General features: G+C 38.0%; 1 protein-coding gene across 7 annotated transcripts in view; it reads right to left on the reverse strand.

Moving 5' to 3' along the window:
* The window catches only part of srrm1 (serine and arginine repetitive matrix 1), a 39661-nt gene that overhangs the window by 2882 nt on the left and 16828 nt on the right, over positions 1-19951 (reverse strand). For 3 of the 7 annotated variants that reach the window (XM_033045169.1, XM_033045171.1, XM_033045175.1), the window contains 12 exons: positions 19222-19334; positions 18415-18630; positions 15796-15984; positions 15577-15705; positions 12559-12812; positions 12030-12107; positions 10693-10779; positions 8530-8674; positions 5051-5092; positions 2969-3058; positions 1238-1627; positions 434-632 (listed from right to left, as the gene is read on the reverse strand). In XM_033045169.1, coding sequence (XP_032901060.1) covers positions 434-632; positions 1238-1627; positions 2969-3058; positions 5051-5092; positions 8530-8674; positions 10693-10779; positions 12030-12107; positions 12559-12812; positions 15577-15705; positions 15796-15984; positions 18415-18630; positions 19222-19334 — 1932 coding nt within the window. The remainder of the gene's footprint in view (positions 1-433; positions 633-1237; positions 1628-2968; positions 3059-5050; positions 5093-8529; positions 8675-10692; positions 10780-12029; positions 12108-12558; positions 12813-15576; positions 15706-15795; positions 15985-18414; positions 18631-19221; positions 19335-19951) is intronic. The other 4 variants (XM_033045172.1, XM_033045174.1, XM_033045170.1 and 1 more) reach the window with 3 other exon arrangements.

Here is a 19951-nt window from a genome sequence, read left to right on the forward strand (position 1 = left end):
CATATTCACGCATATTCATAACATAGTGAGACAGTCACATGTGTGCTGCTTTGCAAGACCGATATTGGTAGCGTTCTAACAACTAATTGCCCAACGAAAGATAATCATCAGTAAAAGAAAAATTAAAGATGGCCACGATAGAAATTTCAATGAGAGGGGGATTACAATCAGAAATTATAGTGCAATTCAAATGACTGTCAATAATTCTTGTATCACTGTCGAAAAATAGCCAAAGCTGTTCAACAAAAAATTATTCTAAACCAATAATATAATTTTTCTATTGAAAAAGGGCTGTCGTGGAACTTGTTTCATTACAAACAAATAACCTTTTAATTTCTAGATCATTGTTCACAAAACCATACAATCAATGAAACCAAAGTGGGAACGTAAAAATGTTATGTAACAGAATGCTGGAAGTTAACAATATTATTACCTTGAGAGGAGATGGGCTAACTGAAGCACTCTTTGGCTTTTTAACTGGTGGTGGTGGAAGGACAGGTGTTGGTGACCTACTAGCAGATTGTGATCTGGAGACTGAAGTCACTGGCCTTTTTTTGGGAGCAGGCTCAGGAGATCGAGATGCAGATCTGGATGATGTAGCCCTTCGCACAACTTGTAGATTTGGCGAGACCCTGTGAAATTCATTAATTAAATTATAGAAGCTTTGAAACTTATGATCCACAACAATAATTATTCTGCAACATATAGGATTCTAACTGGAATTCAAATAATATTATGTGACATTTGTTAAATTCTCCAACTATTAGAATCAATTGCAAATTAACAATCTATTGAGAGAAAATTAAGTTACCATTTCAGTTGCAGAATGCCAGCAACGAAAATACATGAGTAAGCTAATTTTTCCTTACATTTACACGGAAGATTTATTATTATATACTACTGAGGTACGGTAAAATGCTTTGTTTTGCATTCTATGCAACAGATCTGATAATAATATATACATACAATCACGTCAAACTCAAGTACAATACATACAGCAAAAGGGAGGATAAAGAATGCAGAATATAGTTCTACAAAACAAAGCTTCAAATTAGAAGTTAAACTTTTGAATACAGCATAAATTAAACTGGAAAAAGCATAAACATCAAAGTATAAAGTATATACTTTACCCATGTGAATGTAATCAAAATTAAAACCATTCAGATAGAACTCAAACACTTTCACAATGTAAACACAAATGAATAATTAATTAATATTTGCTGCACAACGTCCTTACTTTTTAGGTTTCTTCGGTTCTGGTGTTCGTGAAACACGCCGGATTGGCCTATTACTCGGGGATGGGGACATATGACGACGTTGTGGTGGTGGTGGTGACATTGATACTCTTCGTGCTGGTGGTGGACTGACAGATCCACGTATTGGCCTGGGTCTTGGAGATGGTGAGTGGCGTTTGTGTGGTGGCGGTGAGCGGACATCTCTGTTGGATCTACTGGGTGGTGATCCTCTCCTACGCCGGGACGAGGGAGAGGGAGAACTACGGCGCTTTGGTGCTGGTGACGGAGATGCCCGCCTCCTGGGTGGTGGTGATGGAGTATACCTCCTCTGAATTGGGGGGGAATAGCGTCTGGGTGAGGCTGAACGTCGACGTTGTGGTGGAGATGGCGATCTAAAAGCAAATCAAAGAGAAAAACAAATTAGCAATTATTCATAGAATTGTCGTGATTGCAGCATGCTAAATTAATGTAGTTTTCATGATTCTTTCATTTTAATCAAGTCAAGTCAAGTTTGGTTCTATTAGGTGCAAACCTTAACTTTGATTCTATTAAGGGCATAACATTTGAAATAAATGGCCATAGAAATAAACAATAATTCACGACATGATAGAAATATAATTTGAGAGATATATTCTACAGAAATTAAGCAGCCATGGCATTTCAAGGAGCTTGAGATCAAATTAGAAATATAACAGCTCTGATCTCAGATTGGATGACAGCAGACACACAAATAGTGTCAGCACAAGGCAAAAGAAAAGAAAGATTGGAATTCTGATTACAATGATCCTATTGCAAAAAAATGCATATTTAAATAAAATGACATTCCTAATTAAGGTTAAATTCCTAATTGAAGCCCGTCAAAGTTTGTGACTTCTTAGGGCGAGAAAAGAAGAAAATTAAAAAAAAGGGTTAATGTAATGGTGGAAGGATATTATAGTGTTATGTTAGTTTTCCAAAGCACTTCAAACTTTAAAAAATAAATTTACGATTTCTGTACAATTAAACTTGAAAGCCTCCAAGATCCCATTATTTTTTCAGCACCTTATTGTGCCTATCTTGCGCTTTATATATCATATATAGTACAGCAATATTGCAAAGATTTAGAATGGATTGATAAAGGCTCAAAATGGTATTGCAATTTTCAGATAACTTAATACAACAAGATTCAATTATAAATATTCCCAATCTTTGTGAAAGCCAAAGGAAATGGCGATTCAATCAATTATGGACTCTTCATTGCAAAATTACCAATGTGTCAATGTGGCTCTGGACAGGACATCCAGTTACAAATACAACAAAGATTAAGACAGGACATACAATTTATAGGAAAACCGAATAATAGAAGGCTCAATTAAATCACAGCAAAGTGTACTTTTCAGGAAACTGGCAAAAACAAATTACAGCTTAACTTCAACAATTCATTAAAAAAGGACAGAACTTCCACACCATCAGAAATATATTGGCGACATTTCTAGAAAGGGGTTATCAATGGCAAAATTATACCTGGTTTAACCACGCCTGTGACTGTTTCATAAATGATATAATATTTTTCATATCCGAGTACATTTGAATTTGATCTCTGAACAATGTGGTCTATATGCACAATTAATATCTATACACATTGGAATAACAAATAATAAAAGCACATGAATGCTAAATTAATTTTGCTTCCTTTGGTCATGAATTTCACCTTTGTCCCCAAATAATGCAACAGGATAGCAACATCTACTAACCTGCGTCTTAGTGGAGACGGTGATCTACGCCTTCTCGGGGGACTCGGAGTACGCCGGCGTCTCTGCGGTGGTGATGGGCTTCTCCTCCTCCTATATACCATACATCAACATGTGAACATTTACTAAGGCAGCAGCACAAATTAAATAATTGTTGATCCCTCACTGCGCCCATTAACGTCCATCGCAAAAGTGTAAAACTGTTTTAGCCAAAGCAAATGGATCCATCGATTCATGTTGCTTTGTAAAGATTTTTAAACGGATGCTTCCTTTTACACAATAACCACTAAATGATTTTTAATTAGCCAATAGAATCCAAGTTCTAGTACACTTTTTCAGATATTTTGAGGGAAATGACAACCAAACTTAATTTTACTGTTCATTTTATTTGGGTTGCGATTCAAATTTGGATGCATCAAAAACTCTTGTTATGTACAATTTCTAATCAGAAATTGGTAATTCTTCCCAGGACTTGGATTATTCAGGTCTGCACAATGTTCACTGGCAAACCATTTGAGATGCTACAGTAATCTTTGCACATTTAGGCAAGGAAACTCTTTAAAGGGTCATCCCTTTATTAGTAACTTGTATAATGAGACTTATTAATATGCCAATCAATTCAGGTGGCTACTTCTACTAAGGAATTTTACTCCAAAATGTCAGCCGTTAAAAATTAAAAGGAACATTGCCTTTAAACACGTATAGATTAAGTATAAATCTTTTGGACAGTATTAGCACAAAGCATAAAACGTGATTAGAACTTCTACTATTTAAAGAACATACAATGTTTAGCAAATTTCTCAATTGCAAATAAAAAACATTGAGACTCACTTGAATTTATTTTTTAAACTATTAAGGTTAAATCTTTTGTGTATTCAAAAGGTTAAAAGATCACAAATTGTAGTAATTATTTACAGAAAGGGGATGAATTTTGTTGTAAACTTTGAGTCACCAAATAAAATAAAGCAATTTACTTGGCTGGCCATCAAAACAAAATATGCATAAATTGTAAAATTCATGTTGAAACTGAGCAATGGCCGCAGAATAAAGAATATCACCATTAACATTGTTATTACAGTATAATTCGTGAGTTATGTATCGCTCACACCAAAAAAAACTGTCTGTCACCACGACATTCCAAATACAGTGAAAACCACGTGTTGTGTGTCAAATTTAATTACTAAATCACCTATTTATGCAAAAACAGAAAATGCTGAAATCACACCACAGGTCAAGCTGCATCCATCCCGGCTTATTCTGTTGTATTTTCTGTTTTTACTTTCAATTTACAGCATCTACATTTTTTTTTGCTCCATCTTGCCATAAGAATGCTTTCTATTACTTCCTAAACTATATCAATGTGCCAAAACTGAAAGCATTATTCCGAACTGAACAATCACAGCAATAATTGCACTCCACTAAATGAAATATTCAAGGGTAAAAAATCTTCCTGGTAAGAGCTATCCCTTAGTATGATTTACACAGCACTCAATAGAATGAACTTGTCTAACTCATGAAAAACAATTATTATTTGAGATCCCAGATGCAGATTTGAAAATATTTTGTTGGTTCTACAATTCTAATAACACATATCTAATCCTAACTAGCAAATTAGCTTTTTGCACAATTTTTGCAATATATATCTGAAGCTCATCATATTTTTCAGTCTTGAACAATGAGCATTATTTTTATCATGTTAAAAGGTATTAAATCTGACAAATTTGGTACGTGGGTTCCACTGTATTTATACTTTCCCAAATATTTGTAGAATTAATTTAAAAAAACTGATAATCCACATTGAATTAGTATTTAAAAATTTGGTTTAAAGTTCTTATTTGCAACATTTTCAATTAAATCAATTTGAAACATTGATCCAGAAAATTAAGTGCTCGCTAAAATTCCTGATCAGTTAAAAATTTGGTGCAATTACTTTGGCATTCCAGTGAAGTTACAAACTTCCTGTTTAGTCTCATACGCAATGTGATCGTTTGACTAATTAGCAGTTGGGTTGGGGTTACTAATTAAAGGAACCTTAAACAAGCTAATGTTTTCAGTGATCAGACAGCAACTCATTTTTTAACCAACCTTTTCGCCACTGGGAAGTGCCACCCCTTTCCAAGCGGCATCCTGATAGCAAGAGAAAACAAAACCAAGCTGTGTTTTTTCCACAGATTAACCTCTAACGGAAGTATCTTAAACCAATATTTTATATACAGTACCGATCTGGTGGGTAAAGATTTTAATTTATAACTACAATGCAATTTTTACAATAATCCCATACACTCCCATTTTCTAGGTTATAGACTCTGAGAGTCAACCAGGTAGAGTAGCAGTACTGATTTATCTCCCCTCTGCTCCTAGACGGGTAATATGCCAAAAAAAAGGTAACGGCCAATCTAGTCTGTAACACTCAACCAGAGCAGCATGATAAATAATAAAAATAATTTAATTACTCTTGGCTTTTGAACAACATTGAGTACCAATTCAGTTATTCAGATGAGTTATCTACCAAAAGGATACCAGGACTTGTAAAGATAATCTATCCTTTCACATATTTTCATTTATTACCCCTTTCGAGTTTTGGAGAAGTATAAATCCAATTTACAAAATTACATTTAATGTAATTAAGGGTGGCATGGTGGTGTAGCGGTAGAGCTACTGCCTTATAGCGCCGGAGACCCGGGTTCAATCCTGACCAGGGATGCTTGTCTGTATGGAGTTTGTACGCTCTCCCCGTTACCTGCGTCGGTTTTCTCCAAGATTTCAGTTTCCTCCCACACTCCAAAGATGTACAGGCTTGGTATATAAAATGTGTGTGGGGTAGTGTTAATGTGTGGGGTTCACTGGTCGGCGCAGACTCAGTGGGCCGAAGGGCCTGTTTCCGCGCTGTATCCCTAAACTAAACAAATTTCTCTTGATGCTTGAAATGTTAAATTGTGACCAAATGGCTATCAATGTACCAGTGTGACCAAGACTTCCTGTCAAAGTAAATTGGTCCATTTGTCTAAAAGTAAGTAAATGGCTGAATTCTCTTTTGAATTTGGAAAATCTAGTAGGTAAAAAATGAGTTTGCGACATGCTGCTGGAGTTGCCTGGGCTAGTTTTTACAGTATATCGTGTGGATTATACACATTTCAAGCATGGTACATTGCTGGTGAAAGGAAGGAATATTTATGTTGGTGAATAGGATGCTGATAAAGCCAACTACTTTCCCCTGGGTGATGCCAAGTTTATTTAGTATCGCTGGAGCTTTACTCATCCAGACATAGGCCTTTCATTCCAATTTTGTGTCATTTGTGGTGGATATAGTTCCACCAAGCTTTCCCCTTGATTGTCCTTTTTTGCAAACACTGCAATAGTATATGAGAACAAGATCAAGCAGTTTGTTATTTTTTGGCTTCTCTCATCAATCGGCAGCACTAGGCTAATTTAGGCACTAATGATGCTATTCTATTATTTATGATGAATATTATGACACATGATGAAATAATGGATCGACTCGGCTTATATTCACTGGAATTTAGAAGGACGAGAGTGGATCTTATAGATACATATAAAATTCTTAAGGGATTGGGCAGGCTAGATGCAGGAAAAATGTTCTCGATGTTGGGGGAGTCCAGAACCAGAGGTCACAGTTCAAGAATATCAAGAATTATGACATGAAATGAGGGAAAACCTTTTCAGCCAGAGAATTGTGAATCTGTGGAATTCTCTGCCACAGAAGGCAGTGGAGGGCAATTCACTGGATGTGTTCAAGTGAGAGTTAGATATAGCTCCTAGGGCTAACGGAATCAAGGGATATGGGGAGAAAGCAGGAACGGGGGGGGGGGGGGTACTGATTCTGGATGATCAGCCATGCTCATATTGAATGGCGGTGCTGGCTCAAAGGGCCGAACCGCATACTCCTGCACCTATTTTCTATGTTTTTATGATTATTTAAGTCACTCACCCAGGTCACATTTTGTGTTACTTCAAACTGTTGTTCAACACAAGGAAGGATTAATTTATGGATTTTTGTGAAAACCAGCATTTGTTGCCCTTATCTAACTGTTCTGAAATGTTAACTCTGGACATGTTCTTGAAAGACTGCAGTCTTTTTGGTAAAAATGTTCACACAATAGTGCTACGTAGATAAGTCCACATTCTGGACCCAGTGACAATGAAGGTAAAGCAATATATTTACAAACAGGATGGCCTTCTACTTGGATAAGAAGCTGCTCCTATATGCCCATCACTTGTATAATACAGAAAGACAGGCTTGGGAAATCAAAGTAGCTTGGGTACGCAACAGACAAAGTGAATGTTTAGGTTGGTGGATGGGTTACCTTTGAAGTGGGCTAATAATGTATCAAGGATATTGAACTTCTTGGGTGCTTTTGCAGTTAGGTCTCATTGCCCATAATTAATTCAATGTACAACTACATGGTAAGAGTTCTAAGAGCCTAACTGTTTCTTGTTGCCTTCTTTGGCAAGTCACTGCTACTGGAGCATCGTGACACACCGAATATTATAATGGAGGGGTTTGGTATATTGGATGAAAGGTATGATTCTTTGATTATGGCCAGGTTGTTGATGGAATTTTAAACAATATATTAAATCTCTTTTCTGAAGAATGCAACTGAGTAGCTTGTTAGTGAAGATCTGGAGTAAACACAGTCCAGAGCAAGTAAAGACAACAGCTTCCTTCGCTAATGGACATCAATTTGGGAGGCAAACACTGTTTTAATTCTTGTTGCCTTCTTTGGCAAGTCACTGCTACTGGAGACCTCCTCAGCAGAGGTCTCACCTTTGTCCCCCTCCGTCCCCATCTCAATGAGTTCCGCGCCCACCATGACTTGGAGAGAGTCTGAGAAAGGGTTTCGGCCCGAAACGTCGCCTATTTCCTTCGCTCCATAGATGCTGCTGCACCCGCTGAGTTCCTCCAGCAATTTTGTGTACCTTCGATATTCCAGCATCTGCAGTTCCCTTTTGAACACTGTTTTAATAATGCAAGCTTTTATTTAATTACAAACTAATTGAATTTAAATTTGCTGCCTGCCCTGGAAGAGTTGAATTCATCATCTTTAGTCAAGACAGGTGGGAACACTAGTTCAGAAATCTATTCAATTCACTTCCGTCTCAGAATTATAAAGTGATACTGTGGGGATTTACTTATTGAGAGAATACAGGACCTACTGCACAAAAACATCTCCTCGCTCCATTAGATTTTTACCTTTTTATGAGGGGGGGGGGGAGGAGAATCAAATCTTGTAACTATAGTGTAAGAGGTCAACACTCAAAAAGTCTACAATCACTTAAAAAAACCCCAACAGATCTTAGATAAGCAATTATTTAAGTCCGTTAAAAAAGCCAGAGTAAGACCACAATATGCTACTTATTGCAGAATGTCATGTCACCCAGACTTGTATTTAAGGACCATATATTATACATGATCTCTTATTGAGACAGACATCCTCATAGATGTCGGGTCAGGATGGAGTCTTTGCAATTACATTTTTTTCCAGAATAATAAATCTAAAAGTTATGTACAAAATGCGACAACAATAGTGTTATGTGCATCTTACCGTGGCGAAAAGTGCCTTTTTCGCATAGCAGGAGAAGGAGACATACTCCGTGACAAGGAACGATGGCGCCTTCTTCGAACTTCGCCATTCTTTGCAGTTGAACGTTTTGGTGCTTCATCTTCAGATGAGGAAGATGATCCGGACTCTGTGCAAGACAATATTCACTGAATTAAATAATTCCGCATAATAAAGATCATATGCTTCGAGAAAATTAACCAAAAAATGCAGGTGTCAAAATAATTAAGTTGTTAATAGTATGTTTATAGATAAAATTGTCCATCAAAGTTTCATGAAACGTGTCTGTATCATTTCAACAGTTCTGCAGCACTTCAATTTCTTTTCCAATTATGACTAATAGAAATAACCACAAACTCACTAAGTAACGTAACTTTTAATGCTGTACATCTCATTGAAAACAACTTTATTGTACTAATAAGCCTCAAATGTGTGTAATATTGCTTTAGATCACAAAACAGAGTTCAAACCCACTCACAGGAACATTTATTTTATCATCTAGAAAAAAATAGATTTTAGATGCTCATATCCAATACTTAAAATAACATGAGTTAGAAGAAGAAAGTAAGTTTTATTTATATAGCACGTTTTAAGTCAACTCGCATTGACACCAAAGTGCTTTACATAAATTAAATAATAAGTTCCATTACAAACCATAGAAAAAGGTTTAAAAAAAAATGAATAAAATGGACACAACACATTATAGAGTTCAACACAAACGCCCCCCCACAGCAGAATCAAAACATTTCCACTGTGGGGAAAGACACCAGAAAGTTAAGTCCTCTTCCTCTGTGAAACACCCGAGGTCGGGGCCCATTTGTGGCCGTGCAGCCAGTCCGATGATTTTCAGGGCCCTCTTGCCGTGAAGATGGAACTTCGGCGTCGGGTGAAACATTCCTCAGCGGCTTGGAAAAGTCTGGAGCGGCTGCCTCCTCCCTGGAGACCGGGGCACACTCGTAGTCCTCAAGCTGCGCCGGTTGGGGCTCCGACCCTGGTGAACTCGATCCCTGGCTCTGCGGCGCTCCAAATCCAGCGCCGCCCGCAGCCCCAGCTCCGCGATGTTGGGATTGACGGCCACAACGCTCCGGAGCTTACTGCACGGCGACCCGGCAAGGCATCGCTCGCTCCGTGTTGGTATCCCAGCGCTGCGCCACCACCGCCGAAGCTGTAGTCCCGGCCGGTCCCGACAGGAAACGCCGCTCCATTCTCGATGGTAGGCCGCGAGGACGGGGCGAAGAAGCAGCTTGGAGGGATGCTGCCTCTCCGACCAGGTAGGTGACTAAGAAATAAAGTTTCCCCCTTCCCCACCCCCACCCCCCACATAGAAGACCTCCACTAACATTTTTTAACAGGACTTAAAATAAAATAAAAAATAAAAAAAGGTTTAGAGACGGACTGCGGGCAGGCTGCCATACACAGACGGCGCCCACTCCCGCACATCCGCCATCTTCCATAAGTGTATATACATATTTTGGGCTTGTGTTTGTTTCCCGTTAGTTAAAAGCAAACAAATGCTAAATTATTTTTTCTCATTAACAATGGCCAGCAGCATAATGGTAGTGCCAAAAGCTAGAAGACTAAAAGTTTAGATAAATATTTGGCTGCATGCTATTATACTGCAGAAACTGAAGATTTAACAGAATTAAGATTATTCCTAAAATAGTCTGCAACCATTATTACCAATCACAATTTTAGTTGCATTTTGTACAGACCAAAAAATTACACTCCAAGCGGTTTTGCTCTGAGCAAAACTGAGCATTCCAGTTACCATTATTGCTCTGGTTTGGTTTTGATGATTGCAAGAACATCAATATTTTAATTCAAAGACAGAGCTATAGATGAACTTCAAACACCTTTGCTAATGAAGGCAATGTGCATTGATGTGCAGTGTGCATTTTGAACAAATGTTGCAAATATTCTTGTGGACTTGCATTCAACTATAATTCTAATAGAATGATTAAGAAGTACTGATGACAAATACAAATATCACTTTTTTTTCCTATCAAAGAAATCAGTTATTTTCAAGTACATTAGTACTTCTAATGTTACACAAATTAGGTTAAACCTTCTACTGCTCAATACAAGTAGGTCAGGTGCCACGTTCAAAAATGTAAACATGAACCAACATTAAAGTCTGACTTGACTTACCAGAAGTGGTTTGTTGGTTCTGTTTGCGATACTGGCGACGCTGTTGCACGGATTCTACTCCTGCAGCCTTGCCTCCTTTATCATCTTCTGCAACAAGGAAAATAATTACTAACTGCATTCCAAACCTAGTCATGATCATTCCTCTCTAATACATACACTTTCATCATTGCAGGTTGGGAAAGACACTACAGCTATGTCAGCACTGGAGCCAGAAAGATTCTCTCATTGGCTTTCAGAATTTGAATAAACTGAATATATAGAACACTTCGCAAAGCTACCAGATTTAAAAAAAACCTGCTTCAGTGATGTCCTTTAGGAGACCAAGAAGAGTCTCGACCTGAAACGTCACCCATTCCTTCTCTCCAGAGATGCTGCCTGTCCCGCTGTTACTCCAGCTTTTAGTGTCTATCTTTGGTTTAAACCAGCATCTGCAGTTCCTTCTTACACATGTCTTTCTTACTCATCTAGTCTAATTAGATGCAATTCACGTGCTACAACAATGTGGTTGGCTTTAACTACTCTCTAAAGTGGCACGTAAGTGATCTATTATACCAAGCCAATAGAAAAGAATAAATCTGACTAGAAACTAGAGCAAAGACCAATTGCTGGAGTAACAGAGTGGGTTAATCAGCAACTGTGTAAGTAAGGGATAGTTAACATGTGGGTCAAGATAATTCATCAGGACTGAGACGGCAGAGGAATGATAAACTGCAAAGGATGCAGAAAAGATTCACGAGCACATGAACGACCAGAGATCGAACTGACAAGGGGAGACTGGATTGGCTGGGATTTTTTTCCTTGGAGCATAGGAGGTTATTGGTGGTGGTGATAGCGGGGGGAGGAGGGAGAGGAAGAGGGGCTCAAAGGGATATAAAATCATGACAGTTTTGACAAGGTGGATGATCAGTCATTTTGCTAGGGTAGGGGATTCTAAAGTTAGAGGGCATAGGCTTAAGAAAAGAGGGACTCTTATTTAACAGAAGCTGGTGGGTAAATGGAATGAGTTGCCAGAAGAAACTGCAGATACAATAACAATACTTAAAAGATATGTGGATAGGTACATGGAAAGAAAAAGTTGAGAGGGCTAAACACAGGTAAATGGAATTAGCTCAGATAGACATCTTGGCAGCATGAAGAAAAAGAGCACTAAATGAATTCTACATCCTCCAGCACTAAGTAGGCAGTAGTTGTCTCAAGTATCAGAACTGTAATCACCAGAAGAAATCAAAACAAACTTTAAAATGCATTGTTGGTGTAATGCTGCTTGACAGAAGCTGCCATGTGATATTTTGGATCTCTTCATTTTTAAAGACCATGGGAGTTATGGCAGAACTAACCTGAATCTGATGGATCTGATCTTCTTGGTTTAGGAGGTGAAACGGATTCATGCTTCACACTACCTTTCCGTTTTGGTGCTGTAAGAAAATAATTTAAATAGCTTAATTAGGCTGCAGATTAAACTGAGCATCTTTTTGTCACCCTATCCATTCATTTAACCTTTGTTGCACAGCAAAGATAAAGAGGACTGCAGTTCTCTGTTAAACTTTGTCAGGGATGACAATGTGGGACCCTCATGGGACCATATCTAATTTGTTGATGCTATTAAAAGTCACAATAGAAAATATCAATATGTTTATGACTCCCATCTCTTAAGAACAGTATGCCGAGAAAGTGCACAACTAACACTGAACACATTAACATACAGGAAAATAATTTAGCCATTAACAAGCTAGGATACTGCACTTCAAATGAACTAGCCGATGCAATCAGATCAAGTAATCTCCCGGAGAAGTGGGATTTACTGAAGTATAGCTACAGAAATATTATAATCAACGTTATCGGCATGTTTACTTGAATGAAACTTACCTGGTCTAGCAGGAGAAATAGAAGTGTAACCTTTCCTTGAACGATTCACATGTGGAGAAGACAAACGCGGCCCTTTATGAGCGGGACTTGTCGTAGTCACGGGTGATCGATGTCGTCTTCTGGGAGGAGTAGCAGGAGATGGAGAAGATCGGCGAGGTTTGCGGGGAGGACTGATTGATATGCGTTTGGTCTTCTTTGGAGAGGAAGAGGAAGAGGAACTACTGCCCGAGGATGAAACTGAGGGAGATCGACGCCTATGAGAATCAAGTTGAAACAACTGTAAAATTGCATTTTAAATGCTTTGTTTTTCACTCTCGCCTACTCCAGTATTGAAAATCAGCAAGTTATCAAATTAATTCCCATAGCTGATTAAAGCTTGATCATAGCTGATTAAATAAAGATTGATCAATGCAATGACAATAAAAACGTACACAAATATGCTACATCAGTTTATCAACAAAATATCATCACATAAAATGATCAATTATTAACTAAAGCAAAGAAAAATTGAGATTATCTGTAAGTGGCCCGCTTAGGCACACAAACTTCAAAACCTCCAAGAAGAAGAAAATGATTGCCCACGTTCTCCTTTCTGCAGACATTCACGGCACATCCCAGGTCAGTCACACTTCTTCAGACAAACTGAAGGGAAGTATTCTTTCCCCACAGCACTTCCCTTACACTACGTATTACTTCGGCAAAAATATCCAGAACTTCCAATTTCCTGAAGCTCATTCTGCCATTCTCCTGACAGTTAATGACAGCAAATTAAGACCTTCAGCAAATCAGTTCAACTTCAACTGCACCATTTTTTCCCACAAAGCAACGCTACAGGAATTCCATATTTCAATATTTAAGTGAAAGATCAAGTGTTTCTGTAAAATTATTTCAATCAGTAAACATCAGGAAATGATACATGCAAGTAGAAAACGAGCATGGTTATTTTGCCAATAGTTAAAACTGGATTACAGAGTGTAAGCTCTAAAATGTGTCCTTGAAATCTTTTTGAGATACATTATTTGGATATTTTAGAATCATTAGGATAATGAAAACTAAGAAGTGGAGATTGGTTAATGTATAAAGTTAAATGAACATTCTTAGTTGGACAATACAATTAGTGTGATTTGTGTAACAAAAATGTTGATGTGATAAAGGAGCTGAAATAACTGTTAGGAACTTTTTTCAAAACCATTAAATTAGGTATGTTGCAAAGCCTACCTGAAGCGTCGTTGAAAATCTGTCGCTGCGGGTATGCGCGATTTTGGCGCCGTTTAGAGGGGGGCGGGTTTAAAACGCGATTTTCTCTAGGCTGTTCAAATCGAAGATGTTCAGCCTAGTTAATTATTAACGAAAAATCGCTGGAAGACCCCTTCGCAAAAGCTATTATTAGTTTTAAAGGCCTCGTATAATAGTTATAGTAGTTTAAAAATCAATCTCTAAACCCGCGACCACCAGCAACCGCAGGGTCTCATAAAGCAAACCACAGAAGGTAAGTTGTATATTTTTACATTAAAAAGGGCTTCTAAAGATCCCTTTATACAAAGTTTAATATTGCGAGTAGCTCATTTTGGGCCCATTATATCCCGCAGTATTTTTCTCGGCATTTGGGGCACAAATCTACCGCAATGTGAACGTTCTAAACCAGCGCGTTCCACAGGGACCCACTGGAAAGCTGATTTAAATGGGCATTTATTTACAGCAATTGAACACTGAATTCCTTCCATTTGGTCTATAAATTAATGTAAATGAGATTTAAAAATCAATTTTTATTGTGAATTATTTGTGAATATTATTTGGACATTTAGGCTATTTAAAAATGTTAATCATTTATTAAGAAATGGATAGATGTTTAGATCTAGTAATTGAAGTCTGAAATTAGCTACAATTAGGTAACTAACTAATTATATGCTTTAATTTCAGGTCATCCAAGTAAGATTATTTTATATTTGTTTCAGAATGCTTCAATCTATGATAACTGAAAATTTCATTCAGTTCTCTTAATTTTTAAGAAAGTTATGGGCTTTTGACTGTTCACGATCACAGCTTTTTTGTTATGTCCATAGAAAATCAATAGGGAACAAGATGCTCATTTTCCAGTATGAAAATGGCCATAACTTTTTAAATACTTGAGATATGAAAGTGAATTAGGTGTCAAATTAAACTTATTTTTATGCTTTATCTGATGGGGTAAATTGCAGACTTGATTTTTAAAATCTCAAAATTTTGTAACATTGCTAATTAAATATTTAACTTGGCAATGATCTACAATAATTATATTTGACAGTAAAGCAAACATTTATTTAGAGTTACTTCTTCAGTCTGAAGAAGGCTTTTGTCCTGAAATATCACCCATTCCTTCTCTCCAGAGATGCTGTCTGTCCCATTGAGTTACTCCAGCTTTTTGTGCCTATCTTCGGTTTAAACCAGCATCTGCAGTCCCTTCCTATACATTACTTTCTATGAACTAGGAACACATACAAAGGGAAATTCTGCTGATACTGGAGCTGACTATTCAGCCATTTAAACTTCTGACTTCCACATACATATTATTGAGCACACAAGTCCAAGACTTATTGAGAAATAAATGACAGCTCTTTGGGGATCCCGGGTATAGTTTTGAAATTGCCACTCATTTCTAAATCAGGCAAAACCAAGTCCAGAATCACAATGGAGTATCTAGGGTTGAAGAAGGGATACATTCATTTTTTATTGTTTTTATTAGTTTATTATTGCCATGTTATTAATCAATTTAAATTATTTATATATAATTTATATTCATTTTGAAGTGCATCTGAATGTCAGATCATTTTAATTACAATCCTCAGCTACAGCTTTGTCTCCGACACAAAATCACTCCAAACTATTCTGACTGAGGCCCAGCAATCAATGAGGCATTGCACTCCATCTCAAACAGCTACAAGAGTGCAAATATGTGGGGATTACTCGACTTGCAGCCAGATTCCACACAGCAGTCTTGTTATTTTTAGTTCTGAACCATGAGAAGAGCTGAAGGTATACCTTCTTATAGGTGATCTACTCCTTCTGTGCCTGGAAGGAGGCGGAGGTGGTGGCAAACGCCTTGGTGGACTCCTCCGTCGTGGTGGAGACCTCCGTCGGGGACTGGGCCGTCTTCGAGGTGAATAGGACCTGAAATTGTACAAATTTGGATAACAATTGGAAAAGATAGCAATTAGTTTTGAAGACAAAAAGAGAAAAAACATAGGTTAAATGATTTACCTTGACCGGGACCTAGGACGCCTCCTTGGCCGTGAATGAGAACGTGAACGGGACCTAGACTTTGATTTTGACCGTGAACGTGAGCGATGACGATTTCTTTCCTTTCTTTCCTTCTCTTTTTTAATAGGTTGATCTAATAAAGTTTCTTTAACTTCTGGTGTTGAGGGTTTGATTTCCTTCAGAATATCACTAAAGCAAAAAAGGGAAAATGTTAAATTTTTCTCTGAAGTCAACGACTGCATATGATGGCAGAATGTTCACACCAGAATTGCCTCAATAATTGTCATTGCATTAAATAGGAAAGTTGAGTGCAATTGTGAATTGAGCAAAAACGTCAGTGCAATTGAAGAGCCACAACTCACAACTTCAGTGGATATTTTTACTGCATAGATAGATTCTTGATTAGTACAGGTGTCAGTGGTTATGGGGAGAAGGCAGGAGAATGGGGTTGGGAGGGAGAGATGGATCAGCCATGATTGAATGTGGGAGAAGACTTAATGGGCCTAATTCTACTCCCATCATGACACAAAGCTGGGTGGCAGTGTGAACTGTGAGGAGGATGCTATGAGGATTCAGGGTGACTTGGACAGGTTGGGTGAGTGGGCAGATGCAGTTTAATGTGGATAAATGTGAGGTTATCCACTTTGGTGGCAAAAACGGGAAGGCAGATATTTATCTAAATGGTGTCAAGTTGGGAAAAGGGGAAGTACAACGGAATCTGGAGGTCCTTGTTCATCAGTCACTGAAAGTAAGCATGCAGGTACAGCATGCAGTGCAGCAAGCGAATGGCATGTTGGCCTTCATAACACGAGGAGTTGAGTATAGGAGCAAAGAGGTCCTCCTGCTCCTGTACAGGGCCACAGGGAGACCACACCAGGGGTCATAGTTTAAGAATAAGCGGTAAGCCATTTAGAATGGAGATGAGGAAAAACCTTTCCACACGGAGTTGTGTGTGGAATACTCTGCCTCAGAGGGCGGTGGAGGCTGGTTCTCTGGATGCTTTCAAGAGAGAGTTAGATAGAGCTCTTAGGGATAGCGGAGTTAAGGGATATGGAGAGAAGGCAGGAACGGGGTACTGATTGTGGATGATCAGCTATGATCACATTGAATGGCGGTGCTGGCTCGAAGGGCCGAATGGCCTACTCCTGCACCTATTGTCTATAACTTCACGTGTCGGCATCTAGCAAATGACATTCAGAGACCAGAAAGTAAGATAAATGAAAACAGATCAGGCACATCTACATTGTAAATGTTAATATTAGTAAACTTTATTACATCAGTATACTTTTATCAGAACAAATCAAACTCAATTAGCTGTTCAGATTCAGGTGCAACCCACAAGAGAGGGGAGAAATAAGAGTGACCAGGATCCACTGAGCCTCGGGTTTCATGCCCCTGCACTCATTAAGTGCGATGGGCAAGATGACCCCAAGTGCCATGTTGGAGGAGACCTAGTGTTTGCTCTTAATGAAAAGATGCTTGTTACCTTAGATGAGGAAGGTGATGATGGGATCATGTGGAAGAGAGTTGTACAAATAGGACAAGAGGATCAAGGTGGTGATCAGGGATAGTAATGACAAGGTGATCAACTGTTCTCTTCCATCATAATGGGAGTCACAAAAGTAATATTGCCCACCCAAAGTCAGGGTTTAAAACATTCCCTGGTAACTTAAAAAGAACTTGGATGACAATTAGATGATTCCGCTGCTCTAGCAAACAATAAAAATAAGGAACAGCACTGCTGAGACAGTTTAAAGGCCAGAATCCAAAATAAATATAGAACTTCACAAATAATATCTCTAATATTAGCTGACCTAGATACAAATTAGAATGGAAACCAAGACATAAATGTCATGACAGCGAATTGATTGGGATGTAGGAATTCTAATTTACAGGACACAAGCACAAGTACTGTGAAAAGAGGAGAGTGTTGGCACAGGCTCCCTTAACCTTGAACCGGTGAACTAAATAATGAGAACACATAGTGCTTTAAACTAACTGGGGGATTTAGAAATTAATAAATTCAAAAAAGCCATGGTCGCAGAGTGAGTTAACATAGCCAGTAGAGCAGGGCAAGTCTGAGGCTCATAGTTAAAAATCAAGTTTAACCATTTGTTTAATGTGACATCAAGGAATAATAATTAACTAGAAAAATATCACTTAAATATGCAAAATATACTCAATAAAACAGATATTAATAGCACATACATTGACTCAGAGAAATAGTTGTAGAGTGGGCGATGTCAGGCTAAACTTTAAGAGATATCAAGGAGGATGAATGACAGTTTTACAAAAGTTTTAACATGGAATACAACAAGGCTCCACATAGCTAAACGAACAGAAAAGTTTAAGTTCGAAAAATCGAAGGCAAATGGTAAACTGGATTTAAATAAAATTGGGCTCCATGGCAAAAAGCAAAGATCAATGTCTTTCAACATCCAAAAGGTTTCTCGCAGTGGTATTCAAGTCCTAGGTCCATGACATATAGGATGGTTTAAGACTTGAATGTAAGATACATGAGTACATTTAAATTCAGTTTCGCTACCTCTGAACTCTTTAGTTAAACACATCTATGCTCTTCATAGAAGTAATGAAACATAAATCAAAATAGCAGTTAACCTTGTTGATGTTGCTTCTGGTGCAGGGGATTCTTTTCTTTCTTTTAGTGAGAGATCTGGCTCGGGTGACATTTGTTCTGGCTTCTTGACCGTAGACACTGGTGAAGCACTTCTACTCGCGCTTCTGGTCCTACGACGAGGAGACCTAGATGGAGAACGCTTTCTCTCCCTTCTTGCTGGAGATCGCCTCCTGGGAGATGGGGATCTTGATTTCCGCCTGTAAGAGTTAACACAAACTTAGAAAGCCAGCAACATTTGGCGCAAAAAACAACTGTTAAAATCCTTCCGGTAAAGTAAAATTCTGCAATTATTGTGCTGTTTGATTTAAGTAGATAATACCAGTAAAAAAAATGTCAAACTGGATTTTTTTTTAAACGACACCATCTTTAAAGCCATTGCATAAAAGATTTCCAATTCTGTCAGCTCTGGTTGTGACCTCTGTTGGCCGGGCAAATCGGATAATCCAGCATGGCTCAGGAACCGGAATATCCGTGATGGACCTGTATTAAATTTGAAGTTTCTTAATATGCACATTGTCCCATACTTAAATTCTGCAACTTGGTAATTTTGGTTACACAGACAATGTTAATGTTTGCGATGGTTAAGATAGAGAGAGGAGATCGGCATGTAATTATCTAGCATGGCATAAACACTACAAAAATCTGACACTAATAACTGGTGATGAGCACAAATCTTCCCAGAGCAGTAGTTAAAATAAATCAATAAACTGTATTAATAAGGAAAAAATGGTAAACAGAAATCCAGCCACTACATTGAACTATAATGCAATATGTAGATTCTTAATTACCTCTTTGGACTTCTGGAGCGGTCCCTCTTTTCTTTGTTTTCTTTGTCTTCTTTATCCTTTTTTTCCTTCTCTTCATCTTGCTTCTTCATGGTAGCCAGCTTTTCCTGTTCAATCTGCAATAATAAACAGCATCAATGTGTTCTATAACAATTGTTTCACAATGTTATTTCATCTACATGCAAGAATTCCTATAATTTAAAAAAAATAATACTTCATTTAAAACTGAACAAATGATTCCAACCCAAATTTGCCCCAATTAAACCCCAATACAAGCCAGAGGATTTATATTAAAAATTATCCAACCCATGCCAAGCCCAGATTGCACTGCTAAACTCAATCTCCAATTACTGGGTTTCCAATAATTCCAAGGATATTGTTTGTACTGGAACTATTGCAACAAGCATCTTTCCAACTATGGATCACTCCAACAGATTTATCAATAAGTGAGTTCGGCATTCTGACTTTGCATGCCCAGGTCATAGGTCACTCGCCATAAACATTGTCGTTAGCGGATCTTCTGTGTGTTAACAGACCTTCGCTTCATCCGTATTCTCAAGCTTTGATTCTTCTAGGTAAGAAAATACTTCTTTCAAACTATGAATTAGTTGTGTTTATTGTTCCTTTGCATAAAGCCATGATGATTTTGCCATTTGTATTGCTTTATGCTTCGGTGAGTGCTTTATGCTTTGTGCTGCTCCATGGGTTCGGGGTTCGTGGCCGAGGTCGGACC

Source organism: Amblyraja radiata, chromosome 27, assembly GCF_010909765.2.
Source record: "Amblyraja radiata isolate CabotCenter1 chromosome 27, sAmbRad1.1.pri, whole genome shotgun sequence".
NCBI lineage: Eukaryota > Metazoa > Chordata > Chondrichthyes > Rajiformes > Rajidae > Amblyraja > Amblyraja radiata.